Source organism: Pelophylax lessonae (genome assembly GCF_965119305.1).
Source record: "Pelophylax lessonae genome assembly, chromosome: 3".
NCBI lineage: Eukaryota > Metazoa > Chordata > Amphibia > Anura > Ranidae > Pelophylax > Pelophylax lessonae.
In genome coordinates, this window is record NC_138770.1 from 620,874,674 (window position 1) to 620,887,704 (window position 13,031).

The 13,031-nt window shown below is 42.9% G+C and overlaps 1 protein-coding gene across 1 annotated transcript in view; it reads right to left on the reverse strand.

Moving 5' to 3' along the window:
- Positions 1-13,031, reverse strand: part of SMYD2 (SET and MYND domain containing 2) — a 102,480-nt gene that overhangs the window by 13,704 nt on the left and 75,745 nt on the right. The window contains exons 8-9 of the mRNA XM_082249759.1: positions 8,852-8,962; positions 5,618-5,757 (exon numbers count right to left, since the gene is read on the reverse strand). Coding sequence (XP_082105885.1) covers positions 5,618-5,757; positions 8,852-8,962 — 251 coding nt within the window. The remainder of the gene's footprint in view (positions 1-5,617; positions 5,758-8,851; positions 8,963-13,031) is intronic.

The window sequence follows — 13,031 nt, forward strand, 5'->3', positions numbered from 1 at the left end:
GGTCCAATTATCTGCCCGAATCTTGTAAACCCGGCTCATTCTATGCAGTGATGAATGGCACTATATACCTGCCGGGATGTATTAAAATCAGATGCTGTCTATGCTCCTCCGAACCTGCACAATTGCTCGCTTGCTGTGAACACCGAGGGTTGTTTGTCTGGCATGATCCAGGCCGTTTACCATCTGAACAAGCTGATCAGCCACTAATCTGGGATCCAGCTATCCTTACCTGGTGCTTCCTGAGAGCCACCCACGAGAGAATGGCATAATCTTTTCCTTCACAACATATGTGTATGAGGTCTGAGTACCCCATTTTTATGTTGTGATTCAGCCAGAGTGCAGGTTCGGAGGAGCATAGACAGCATCTGATTTTAATACATCCCGGCAGGTATATAGTGCCATTCATCACTGCATAGAATGAGCCGGGTTTACAAGATTCGGGCAGATAATTGGACCACCCAACCACTTTGATGGTCAGTGGAGGAGACCCAGGATTATAGATTCAAGGCCTGACACCCCTGTAGGGGTATATAGCTCTGGAGCCGGGTTTACAAGATTCGGGCAGATAATTGGACCACCCAACCACTTTGATGGTCAGTGGAGGAGACCTCAGGATTATAGATTCAAGGCCTGACACCCCTGTAGGGGTATATAGCTCTGGTGAGTGCGGTCCAAGGGGTGCGGGGAGCACTGAATGGTCACCATATACCTGAGCACCTTCAATATTTATCATCAGAGCACCTGCACTCAAGTCACCCTTTGCCCTGTATTTTAGGAAAAGTTTTTTTAGCATTGTGGGACTATGTCTGTTTTAGGTGTTACGGACTTATTTATTCTTGTACCATTGCTGCCACAATATTTATATACCTACTGTGCACCTTATTTATGCCATACTTGATGCTTTGTATTTTACGATTATAAGGCTATAGATTTAAGTGGATCCCACTGTTTTTTATATTTTTTATATTTCATACACTTTATTTATTTTTAATTTTCTTATCAAACTGTATCTACACCAATTCACACCCATTTTGTATCAACCTTTCCTCATAGCACAATATTCATTAGCCACAGAGTGGAATATCCTACAGTATTACACATATTTATTAAAGATACACATATGATGCACTTGACACTTTAATTATTATTCATAGTGGTGATTTATATCGTATATACCTTTAGCACCTATTTTGGACATACAGAACCATCAGCACCTTTTGGCAGCGCCATACACCTTCCCTCTTCTTTTCCTTTATTCTCACTATATTCTTAGGAATATAGTATAAAGGTAGGCTGCAGCCAATATCAAACACTAGAAATCTATAATTATCCTAAGCGCGGATTTTCTACCTTTTAGTTAGCAATTACAGCATTCCAGGAATGTAGTGGTTTTTTTTTTAAACATTTAAATCAGTGGGGTTACTTCCACTTTATGATTTACTACTGTTTGGGGGCTCTGGGCTTCAGCAAATGGCAGCCTCCAGCAAGAGGCATGTTATAGGTAAAGTTCCACTTTAAAGCGGAGTTCCACCCAAAAGTGGAACTTCCGATTTAGATAGTTCTAACCCCCTGACATGCCACATTTGGCATGTCATTTTTTGGGGGGGGGGGGAGCGGGTACCTAGTTTTGACATGTACCCGCTCCTACTTCCGCTCGGAGCGCCGCCGCGCCCTGAGCGGAAGTTATCCTCTCCCCCTCCCTCCCTGCAATCTTCTGGAACATGTCAGAGGTCCCAGAAGATTGCCGGCCAATCACGACGTGTAGCGCAACTCGCGCATGCGCAGTGCGTACCCGGCTGTGAATCCGCAAACTGTCACAGCCGGGTGCCCACACCAATGATGCCGGCGCCGCAGAGGAGAGAGGGAGAAGAGCGAGGCTTCGGGCGGCCGCATCGCTGGACCGTTGGACAGGTGAGTGTGTTTAGGCTGGAACTCCACTTTAAGTGAATTTTATAACTTCTGAAATAACAGTACAGCCAGATTAACCTCAGGTAATTGGTAACATAAGTCCAAACACACCTACATTAGACAATATGGGAAGCCAATGGGGCACATTAACATTGCTGGGTGAAGTAGACATCTGAAACCTGTCATTTATATCCATTTCAAAGGTAATTCAATGCTGGTTTGCAGACTGTAACCTGTAGGTAGAGAGCTCTTAATACTTATCCAAAACTGAATCTCTGGCATGAACGTAAACACGGAAACATCTCATGGCTTCCCCTCAGCCTCTTGATTGGTCAGATCATTTCTGACAACATTCCTCTCACGGACAAGAAAAAAAAAAGGCTGCACTGAAAATCCAGCTATGGCCAGCTTTAGAGGCAGTGGTCTTTAATGTCATTAAGGACCACTTAATCACTATATATATATATATACTCCATCTTAGAGATTGAAAGAAGGAACAGCTATCAGAGCACATGTTGCAGTAAAACTTGCATCTGCTAAACACAGCATCGCTGACTTTTGGAAAAGGAGCAAGAAGGAAAAATAGATTCAAAGGATCGGATGGCAGTACGTCTTCTGACACTACCTCAAACAGCTTTGTACGGCAGATCTAAAGGTCCGCTATACATCTCCTGGCATACCGATCCCTAAACAAGGAGGAAATTCGGTTACCAACAGCTGTACCCAAACGTCATAGAGGAGTAAGGAACACATCGCTGAGGCACATATCATAAGGTGTATTATAAAAGGAATGGAGGTGAGCGCTTAGGACACCTAGTGGTCACTGCACGGAAGAGCACCTGCATGCAATTTTGAGAGGAAGATTTGTTTGATCACAGTTTATTAATCTTTAAGGACACTTTGGCACTTTAATATTTATATTCATACCACCTAATTTTGTATTTTATTGTGGATTCAAGAGGACTACAATTTATTTATATATCACCTATTATTGATAATCTATTGTGTATTTAAGAAAATATTTTATTATTGCAATGATCTATTATTTATCAATTAATGTTTTGATGTACATATGATTTCATGATATACACCATATAAATGGAAGCACTTAGGCACTTTATATAGCAAATGTACACGATTTATATATTTATGTAGATTTATTCAGTAATTTAACAAAAAGCACCTTTAAAGAGCTGTACCCCCCCCCCCCGATATATATATATATATATATATATATATATATATATATATATATATATATATATATATAAAAACATTTACAGGAAAAGGGAATTACAAAGAAATGGAGACAATAATGCAACAGAGAAATAAGAGTTGAGGGTGAGCGAGAAATAAAAAGGAGTTGAGGGTGAGCGAGTGGCAAAGTGGCTCTCAAATCTTTGCAGATACTCCTTGTTGGAGTACTCCCCTCATACTACCATCAACAAGGAGTATCTGCAAAGACTTGAGAGCCACTTTGCCACTCGCTCACCCTCAACTCCTTTTTATTTCTCTGTTGCATTATTGTCTCCCATTTCTTTATAATTCCCTTTTCCTTTAAAGGTTTTATTTTTATATAAAGAATTTACAATCACATTAAGGACCACTGGCTCTAAAGCTGGCCATAGCTGGATTAAAATTTGGCCAGTCCCTGCTGAACTTCAAACCATCTATGGCCATTCCCACTCGACAGAAGCTGATCTAATGATTGACTTTTGTTTGTGGCTGCACGGATTAGTGTATTCTGACAGTTGGAGGAGTCCCAGCTGTAAGAATACAATAGAAATATTGTACAATAGAAATAGGGAGGATTACTTTATCCACCTTAAAAGTGGGGATTGGGGGGGATCCTTAAGTTTTTTTTTTTCTACCTTGATCACCTGGTTGGCTGATCAAAAAAAAAAAAAAAAAATCTATGGCCACCTTTAGGGTCAAAAAGCTTATGGAACACAAGGACCAAGTGCTTCTTTTTCTACAGTTAATGGGCGATCCCCCAGATTGTATTGTATGGACAGTCTTCTTTCCTATGATTTCTAGCTACTGCTAGGTTTTGTTAGTTGGGGTACACCTTTTGGGCCGTGTGTATAGCTGACGGTTTTACAGAAGCCGGTCTTATGAATAGCTTCTGTCGAACGGCATGCTGGAAAACCAGCATCTGATCAGCACTTGTGAGTGCTGATCAGTGTGCTCTGGTGGGGTGGGGTTAAGGGGTAATCCAGTGCTGTATTTTGGCCTAGGCCAACAAGGCCCAGGCCTAGGGCAGCACTTTGCAGGGGGGCAGCAAAAAAGTCCCCCCCCCTCCACCTGAGAATCTTTTTGGCCAGTGGTTGCTAGAGCTGCCTCTCGCACCCCCCTCCTCCCTCTTTCTGTTATCCCCCCTCTCCCATCCCCCCCTCTCTCTCCCTCTCACCCCCCTCTCTCTCACCCCCCTCTCTCTCCCATCACCCCCTCTTTCCCATCCCCCTCTATCTCTCTCTCTCACCCCCCTCTCTCTCATCCCCCGCTCTCTCTCACCCCCCCTCTCTCTCTCTCTCATCCCCCCTCTTTCTCTCTCACACCTCCCTCCCTCACTTACCCCCCTCTCGTGAGATCTCAGGGGTTCATGCTGAGACTTGTAGTCCTTAAATTTTGGAGGGAGTCACATCCGTTAAAAAGGAAGGAGTGGGGCAAATTTACATAGGAGGGGGGGGGCGCCCAATTTTAGTCTTGCCTAGGGCAGCACAAAACCAAAATACACCACTGGAGTAATCCCATAAGGGATGAATATTTAGCCCCATTTTCAGAACACAATAGCACAGCGGGGGTGAGTACCGCACTAAGTGCCAGCCCATAGTTGGTTTGAATCTTAGCCATTTTAGCAGGACCAGTCAATATTCAAATCGTATATGGGCAGTAGGATTGTAGAACACCTGTAAATCCCATGTGCATTAAGACAGATCTTTTCCAGGAGGGTACAGATGAGCATGCCCACGTCAATTATGCCCTTTAATGCCTTACTGGAGTGCACTTTTCGGTCTCATACATACTGGACATTTTTACAGCGGCTGTTTTTGGCTTTATACGTTTTTTTGCAGCCAATAAACTCCTCAGCATGTTATCCTATGTGTCCATGCACATATAGGCTGTTAGCAGCAGTTTTTGGCAAGAGCGTTTTCTGGCTGGGGGAAAAAAAAAAAAAAAAAACAGAACCAGTGGGTTTTAAGGGGAGTGTTTCAGCTGTAAAATGCTCTAACTCTGATAAAAGGTGAAAAACACAGAAAAACTATATTTATCAGCATTTTTGAGCTACAGTTAAACACTGAAAAACGCTGCAAAAACTCATTCTTCAGCTAATGATACAGGTGTTTAACGTCCAGCATGCATGAGGCCTAAAGGGACAATTCCAATCAATGGTGTGGAGTGAATGGGCTGAACAGCAACGCTATGCATTTACATGAGATCTGGCCATATAACTTCTATCAAAACATCAGAACCCCATTTTAAAGCTCACTGTATGTAAACTCCACATGTCATGGCTGAATAGATCTGTCAGCTCCCATGATGCACTGGGAGATTGCCATGTTCTGCCCCTGTGTTTGTTGTACTGACAAGTGTGATGTATCTGAGGAGGCGTGCACAAACATACAACCAAATGTTGCTGTTTTAAATATTTTGCAGAAGAGAGGACATAAAAGTGATGGCCTAGAGGTGCACACACACACACACACACAAAATAAAAAAAAGGATATTCTTGAAGTGCTTGGCTCTCCTGAAATCTTCCACCACATTCCGGGCATATTTGATCATGTCTCGTACATCCTTAGGGTTGGGTGGGTCACTGAGTTTCCTGATCTCCAGCTTTGCCTTGTCCTGGCAGAAAAAAATAAAAAATAAAGAGGTGTTGTGTTATCAGCTTTGAATGTAAAATTTGTACACGCACACACAGAGCGCTGGTCATTCAAAAAATATCATCTGCTACTATTTACAAAAAGCTGACTGAAAATGGTACATGGCATGTGTCATAGCGTTGGACTGATAGATGTAAAAACTGGTTCCAATGGCTCTACAGTGAAGGATTGAAATTCAGTATGGGTGGACACTGTTCTGGTCCTAGGCTGCTACCTCACAGAAGAAGAGCAAAAATACAAAAATTGTAACAGGCGCATTGATCATACATATAGGCCAAAGTCCATGGTGGTCAATAGAGTCATAAATGGCATAGGGAGAAAAATAGGCAGCCGTCCAGAAACCAAAACCAGGGGTTCCCCAGGGTTAAAAACAAAGAAGAACAGAGGCCCCTCTAAGTGTAGACTTTATATGTATAATTTAATTGATAAAAATATGCACTCACATCTGCAAGCATGTAATCGTGTAAAGAAACCCATTTAGATAGTTCCGATGTGAATGGGTGGTGAGAACTGTCATCCAATCCTATGCAGCCATCCCGCTGAAGCCGAAGTCTCCTCGCCGCAGCCGGCAAGTACGGCGGAGCTGGAAACAGGCTTTTTGCCGTGAAGGAGCGTGGCTGCCCTCCCCAGTACGCACGCTCGGAAACGCGTCGCACATACATGACGTCATCCTTATCCGACTGCCAACCAAGCCTCGTTTTCAGTGACTACCATCGAGCCGGTTTCCAGCTCCGCCGTACTTGCCGGCTGCGGCGAGGAGACTTCGGCTCCAGCGGGATGGCTGCATAGGATTGGATGACAGTTCTCACCACCCATCCACATCGGAACTATCTAAATGGGTTTCTTTACATGAGTACATGCTTGCAGATGTGAGTGAATATTTTTATCAATTAAATATACATATAAAGTCTACACTTAGAGGCGCCTCTGTTCTTCTTTGTTTTTATCCCTGAAGAAGAGGGTGGCTTTGTTTTCCCCCGAAACGCATTGACTTTATCTGATGCTCTTAACCATTAGATATCTTAAAAAGTCCTTTAAAGCAAGATTAACTTTTGTACCAGGCACCCTTCCATATATATTACTATCTGATGGTACAATTAGCTCTACTAAATTTATATTTATGCCAGGGCCTGCATGACTGGATACAAAACTGAGTGGAAGTGGAACGCCAGGCTATTTTTTGCTAGTCTTAGATTGAAAGGGGGGAGGGGGGGAGGGTTAGACTGGCCATACATTATACAAATTTTCTTGTATAATTTTCCTTTTCGATTTACCAAAACCATATAAAATTGGGGATCCAACCTAAACACTTTCAATTTGTATGCAATCAGGCAGGCCTTTCCACTACATAGTTGAAGGTAAATCTAAAAGAGATTGAATAAGGGAAATCGTATATTGTATAGCCAGCTTTAAAGCCTCTCATCTTTTCATTGCTGACCAGGTCCTTAAGATTTACACTCTTCCTGTTTTGGAAACATAACAGAAAAGGAACAAACAAAAATTAAAATACATTTTAAAATGTTCTCTTTGACAATTATCAGAAAAGTTGACTCCATTGGGAAATTCCCTCCTTTACTTTGGTGAGCACTATAATATTCAGATTAGATTTCCATCAATGTTATGTTCCAAGGACACCAATCATCAAGTTAGGAGAATTTCCCACATAGGGGAGGGGGTCACAGACATCAATGTAAAGCTTTTCTTTATTGTATCTCTAACAATAGAGACTAGACTTGCAGAGGACCAGCATTACACAGGGCTTAGTCTTTTCTGTACACCTTAAAGTGTATCTAAACCCAAGAACAGGAATGTAATATGGTATATTGAACTTCACTAGTCCGTCGCTGTGCTGGCTGTAGTCAGTCATTCTCAGGGTAAGTACATCTTCTCAGGTACAAAACAAAATTCTGGTAATCCTGCCAGAATTCCAATATTCATACACTGCAACTTTCTGTGCACTGGATTCATGTCAAGCAATGTTATCAGCTTTTACAGCCATAATTTGTGAACTGCAGAATATCTCCTCCCTATGTAATGGGGGATGCTGAGAGTGGGGGTTTCTATAGTCGAAATCAGAGGTGCAGGATAGGGCAACAATACGGCTCTCCTGTACATTACAGGGACCAAGTGTTGTCGCCCTAGCACAAGTAGTGTGCACTGCAGCACTCCCCAAACCCTAAGCCTTTCTTAGGAAGGGATGTGATGGGAATACAACTAGTAATAAAAAAAAAAAAAAACTGAACCCCTGGCAAAGATTTAATCTCACCAGCAACCAAGGAAACGTTTGCAGCCACTACAACCAGAAGAATGATAAGCTGAAATGGATTTCATTTTTTGTTTGGGTCTATGGGTCCAGCTGAAACTTTATAGACAGCTTATCTAGTAACTGATCTAGTTTCTGTAGTTCGGCTAAACATATATCAGTGGCAGCTGGTGCTCCATGGGCCGGGGGGGGGGGGGGGGGGGGTAAGGCCCCGGCAGACGGACCACACTATACCCCCTCGGACCACACCAGCCCGCACACCGGCCGCTGGCTCACTCACCCTGGACAAGTGGAAGGCAGTCGGCAGTCAGCAGCAGCAGCGGCTTCGCCCTCGCTCAGTCTCCTGCGTCTCGGCAGTCAGCAGCGACGGCTTCCCCCTCGCTCGGTCTCCTGTGTCTCCTCCCTCCTCGGCTAATGGCATGGCTTCTCCTTTCGGCCAAGCGGGAAACGGGTCTCAGAGAATCAGTGTAATAATAGCGTTCGCTATTGTCACACAACTGGGTGGGCTCTGTGCCCCGAGACGCTTTTTTGAAGCCTATTGGAGCCTCTGGCTCTAATCACGTACTTCAAAAAAAAACAAAAAAAAACAAAAAAAAACACTGGAATCCATGCGTCCGGCGCCCTGCATGTAGATTACATATCCTTCAGCCACTAAGCAGCAATCAGGGTCCCCTGAGGTGAATACTACTATAGACGCACCGTTCCCTCTACCTACAAGATTTTCATTCTCTTTAGTAGTTTCTAGTAGGCACATCTAGACTTTAAGCAATGTATAACACGATTGTATCTTCACCTTCTCTCTTGTTGTGCACTCCCTGCATTCACAAGTGAAGAAGTAAGAATCTAGCAGTCTGTCATTCCGATCTTCTGTGGGGTAGAGTAGATCAATGTAGCTGGTGAACACCTAGGAACAGGAAGGACAGTGACAGTTAATGCACCGGTCACACGCACCCATTAACAATGTAGCATTCATGCAATCTGCATCCAGAACAATACTAATAAAGAAAATGTAAGAAAATATATATGTTTCCAGCACACCAAGGAGCCATCTCTAATAGTTCAGACAATTATTAAAACAAACAAACAATCGCTTCACAATGCAATAAGAGATAGTGTAATTTGCTGGGGCCACGCAAGGCCCCTTTATCGTGACTTTGTCTGCATAGCCCCAGAACATTGCACCAGCTCTTACTGCATTATGATGTGCAGAGCTTGAACCCGAGCACCCCCTCCATCCCCCCCCCCCCCACACACACACCCACCCACCCAAATGCTTAGCAAGTACTTTGCACTGCTCCTACCTCCATTAAAGCATGTGCTTCTAGTATGGTGGAAGTAAATGACCTCCTCCTATGTGACAGCCTTCAGGTCAAGCATTGCATGGCTAGTCGAGAACACATGACAAAAAGGAGTGATGTCACAGTTCCACCTATTCTCAGACATCAGCCAACATTGCCTATTTTAGAGCTGGATGCAACACAGTGATGTTGGGGACCAGAATGGACACCAAGTAACAGTGTCGATAAATGTCCCTTTTACAAGACCTGCAGGACACAGTACTGACCTAAGGACTAGCCGAAGGGACCACAACTCCTGGTGGGGAACCATAAATCTGACACTCACGGAAGTGTCAGATGAAGAGGATTTCTCGTTCACTGTAGCTTTTAAAAAAGGGACAACGAAAGTTGGCGCTGGCGAAGCAATAGGCAAGTGTAATGTCTTTTTACAGGCAAACTTCTTTAGGCCTCTTAATTTTGTGACTGGGTTGTGGAAGGCATTTGTCCTAAAGTCCTTTTTTTTCTTTATAAAACATTTGAATAATCTTTGAATCTTTAGAATTGGAATGGTTGCTGTAATAATCCCTAAAAGCCACAAGGGGGCACTAGAGGACAGCATAATCCTATACAGCAACAGCTGGTACAACCCCGCTACTCAGTGTAAATCTATTCGTGGAGCCTGTGGCACGCATACATTTATTCAAGGGGTCGATTTGATTATATGTTTAGACCCTTCCTTGTAATCTTATCAAGATTCCAAGCAGTAAGCGGACTTCCATAAAGAAAAATGGGCCGCTGCCAGACTATGCTCCCCCATGCAGCCATGCTTATCCTGATAATCTTCCAGCTAGTTGTGGCTTCTTGTGTTAGTAAAGCTTCACAGCAAGACTTGCTGCTCCCATCTTACATGTTGGCTGGCTTCCAATGGGCCATACCACACACCAGGACCTGAAACGTCTATAGGTCAGATCTATTTAAAGTCGTGTCTATTGAGGTCTGAGGCTCTTAAGGCTCTTTCCCAGTCTCCCGAATTCCACATGTAGAATGTCAGCAAGGTACGGTATAGCACAAGTATTTCTTGGCGTGGGCAGGGAAGGTCTGACATTTGCTCACAGCCACTGCGGTTCCACAGTGTTCCTGGACAAAGACCGTCCTAGTGACAGAATAGGATGAAACTTCATGGGGATCATTCTCTATGTACCCCTGAATTAAAAGGCCAAATATAGGCTTTATCATTTTAATATTTCAAATGCAGTAATAATCAGTTCAACAGAAGATAAACTCATCAGCGTGCCTTAAAGGGTAACGCCACTTTAATGAGAGAAAAAAAAATAGCAATAAAAAAATAAAAATAATTTAGCATATACAATTGCAACACACGTTATATTGTAATTAAATGTATTAAAAATGACCTTTCCTTTTCAATCTGCAGCTCTGTCATTTTCTGTGCAATGCAATATGGCAACCTGGAGGTGTTCTGTACACAGAATGTATACAGAACACCCCCTAGAAAAAACCTTTCCTGCTTGTTTAATTGGCTCACTGATTTTCCCATAAAAGTCAGATTTTTTGGCATCCGCTGCCACAAAAATGTCATTTTTGGTGAGATACTCCCAATAGGAACACGTCTAAAGGGATGCAGACTCTGCAGCTTTCCTCCGAGCCCTAATTCTGCAGCAGCTGGTTGAGAATTCTGAAACCACTCCCATTAGACTCACTTAGCACAGGGGCACAGAGGAACAAACAGGGGTATCTTCAGAATAACAAAAAGTAGGAATCTGCAACAAAGTTTGTTAAAATCTTTGCAATGTAGTGCCGGTTCACATTTCTGCGATGCGGGAATGCTGCGAAAGTACAGAGTGTTCCCGCATCGCATCCGCACCCCTGGCAGGTCACACTGCCATATGTGATACGCTGGGGGTGTCAAGTAAAGGGTTTACAACAACCCCAGATAAGATCGCATATCGCAGTGTGATCTGTAAGTTTGCACAGAATTGGATCGCACTAGTGTGAACCACCATGCGATCTGATTCTGCTGCGGACCAAAAAAAGGGTCCTGTGCGTCTTTTAGTGCGATTGCGGAGCAAACTGTATGGCTGAATTTGCACCGCACAGAGATCGCATGTAATTTTAGGAGCAGTGTGCTCCGAATTACATGCGATCTCGGTCATCGCACAAATGTGAACCGGCACGTACTGTATATAGATCACCCAGAGGGGGAATGTTTTTTCTCAACAAAAGTGGAGTTATGCTTTAAAGCTGAAGCAGTCATAGGCTGCAAGCGCGGATGCTGGTTTTCCAAAAGTCGGCCAATGTGTACCCAGTTTAAATCTTTTTATGCTTAGCAAATAAAAGGAATGCTGTGTTCACTTGAGAATGCTGTGTTCACAATAACTTCCAAAAGGAAATAAAAATGTGTGCAACAGGATCGAATAATTAAAGTAAACACTGCTTTGCATTATTCTAAGTGAGAAGTTTTTATTCCTTTAGTTAAATTCCAAAAAATCAGGATATTTTTAATACATTATTTTAAAGTGCATATGTTTAGATTGCAGAAATGGATCATGCAACGACCAGAAGATTTCCAGGGCCATTTCATTGATAATTTGTACTGACATAATATAAAGCTATGCACAACAAAGATACGATACAGTGATTGACAGTTGCTGGATTCTTGTAATTCCTATGTATTAAAGATTGTTGATATTTTAATGAATGGGGTTTACTTCACCGACAACAAAGCTAAGTTGACAATGTATAGATCATATTAAAATAAAGTGAGCCTCCAGAAAGATATAAACAAAAAGGACACAAAAGCAGTGTGCAGCCCTGTATTTATGAATTGTGTATATCTCTTCCGAGACCCTGTGTGACAGAGCTCAGACATGGAGAGGGAGAAGCCGATCAGTTCTGTAGTGCTTGTATTAAGAAGGTGGATGCTCATAAGAGAAGAGAGCAGCATGACAAATGAGATCATCAGTCTGCCGTTTCTTTATATCTGTCCAGTCACAGGCTGGGGGAGGGACTAGATCCCAAAATGTTACTTAACTGGAGCAGAGAAAAACCAGGTCTCCTACCAGACAGGACTATGGCGTGTGGCAGAGCTGAGTAAATCTCAGGACTGAAAAGACAAATACAAAATCTTAAGTGGGGTACACACTAGTAGAAAATCTGCCAAAAATTCCCATCCGAGGTAAAATCGTCCGATTTTTCGGCTAGTGTGTACACAGCTTTCAGCAGCCGATGCCGACATTTTCAAAGAAAAAAAAACTGAGGGACAAACACCAAAATTTTTTATCATCTGTCCCCAGACGACCAATTTTCATTTAATGTGTATGCAGCACGTCTGTGAAAAATTGGATATTAAGGACCGTGCATGATCTGAAGTTGCTGACAACCCGGAAGTCTAGGAACAAATGTCCCAAAAAAAAACAAACAAACACCGGACGAGAAATTTCGTGCACTTTTATACACTGTCAACTAAAAACGGTTATGAACACTGAGCAAGAGAGAGAAAAATCGGAGGATATTTCGTCCGATTTCCGTCAAGTGTGTACGGGCCTTTAGGGTCCCCATTCACTTTACAGTCTGGGTTTACAATCTTTTTTAGATCTACTATCAGCCATGTAATGTTAGGGCCTGCCTGATTGGATACAAATGGAGTGCCTTGTTTTGGTTTGTCCTCATTACATAAAT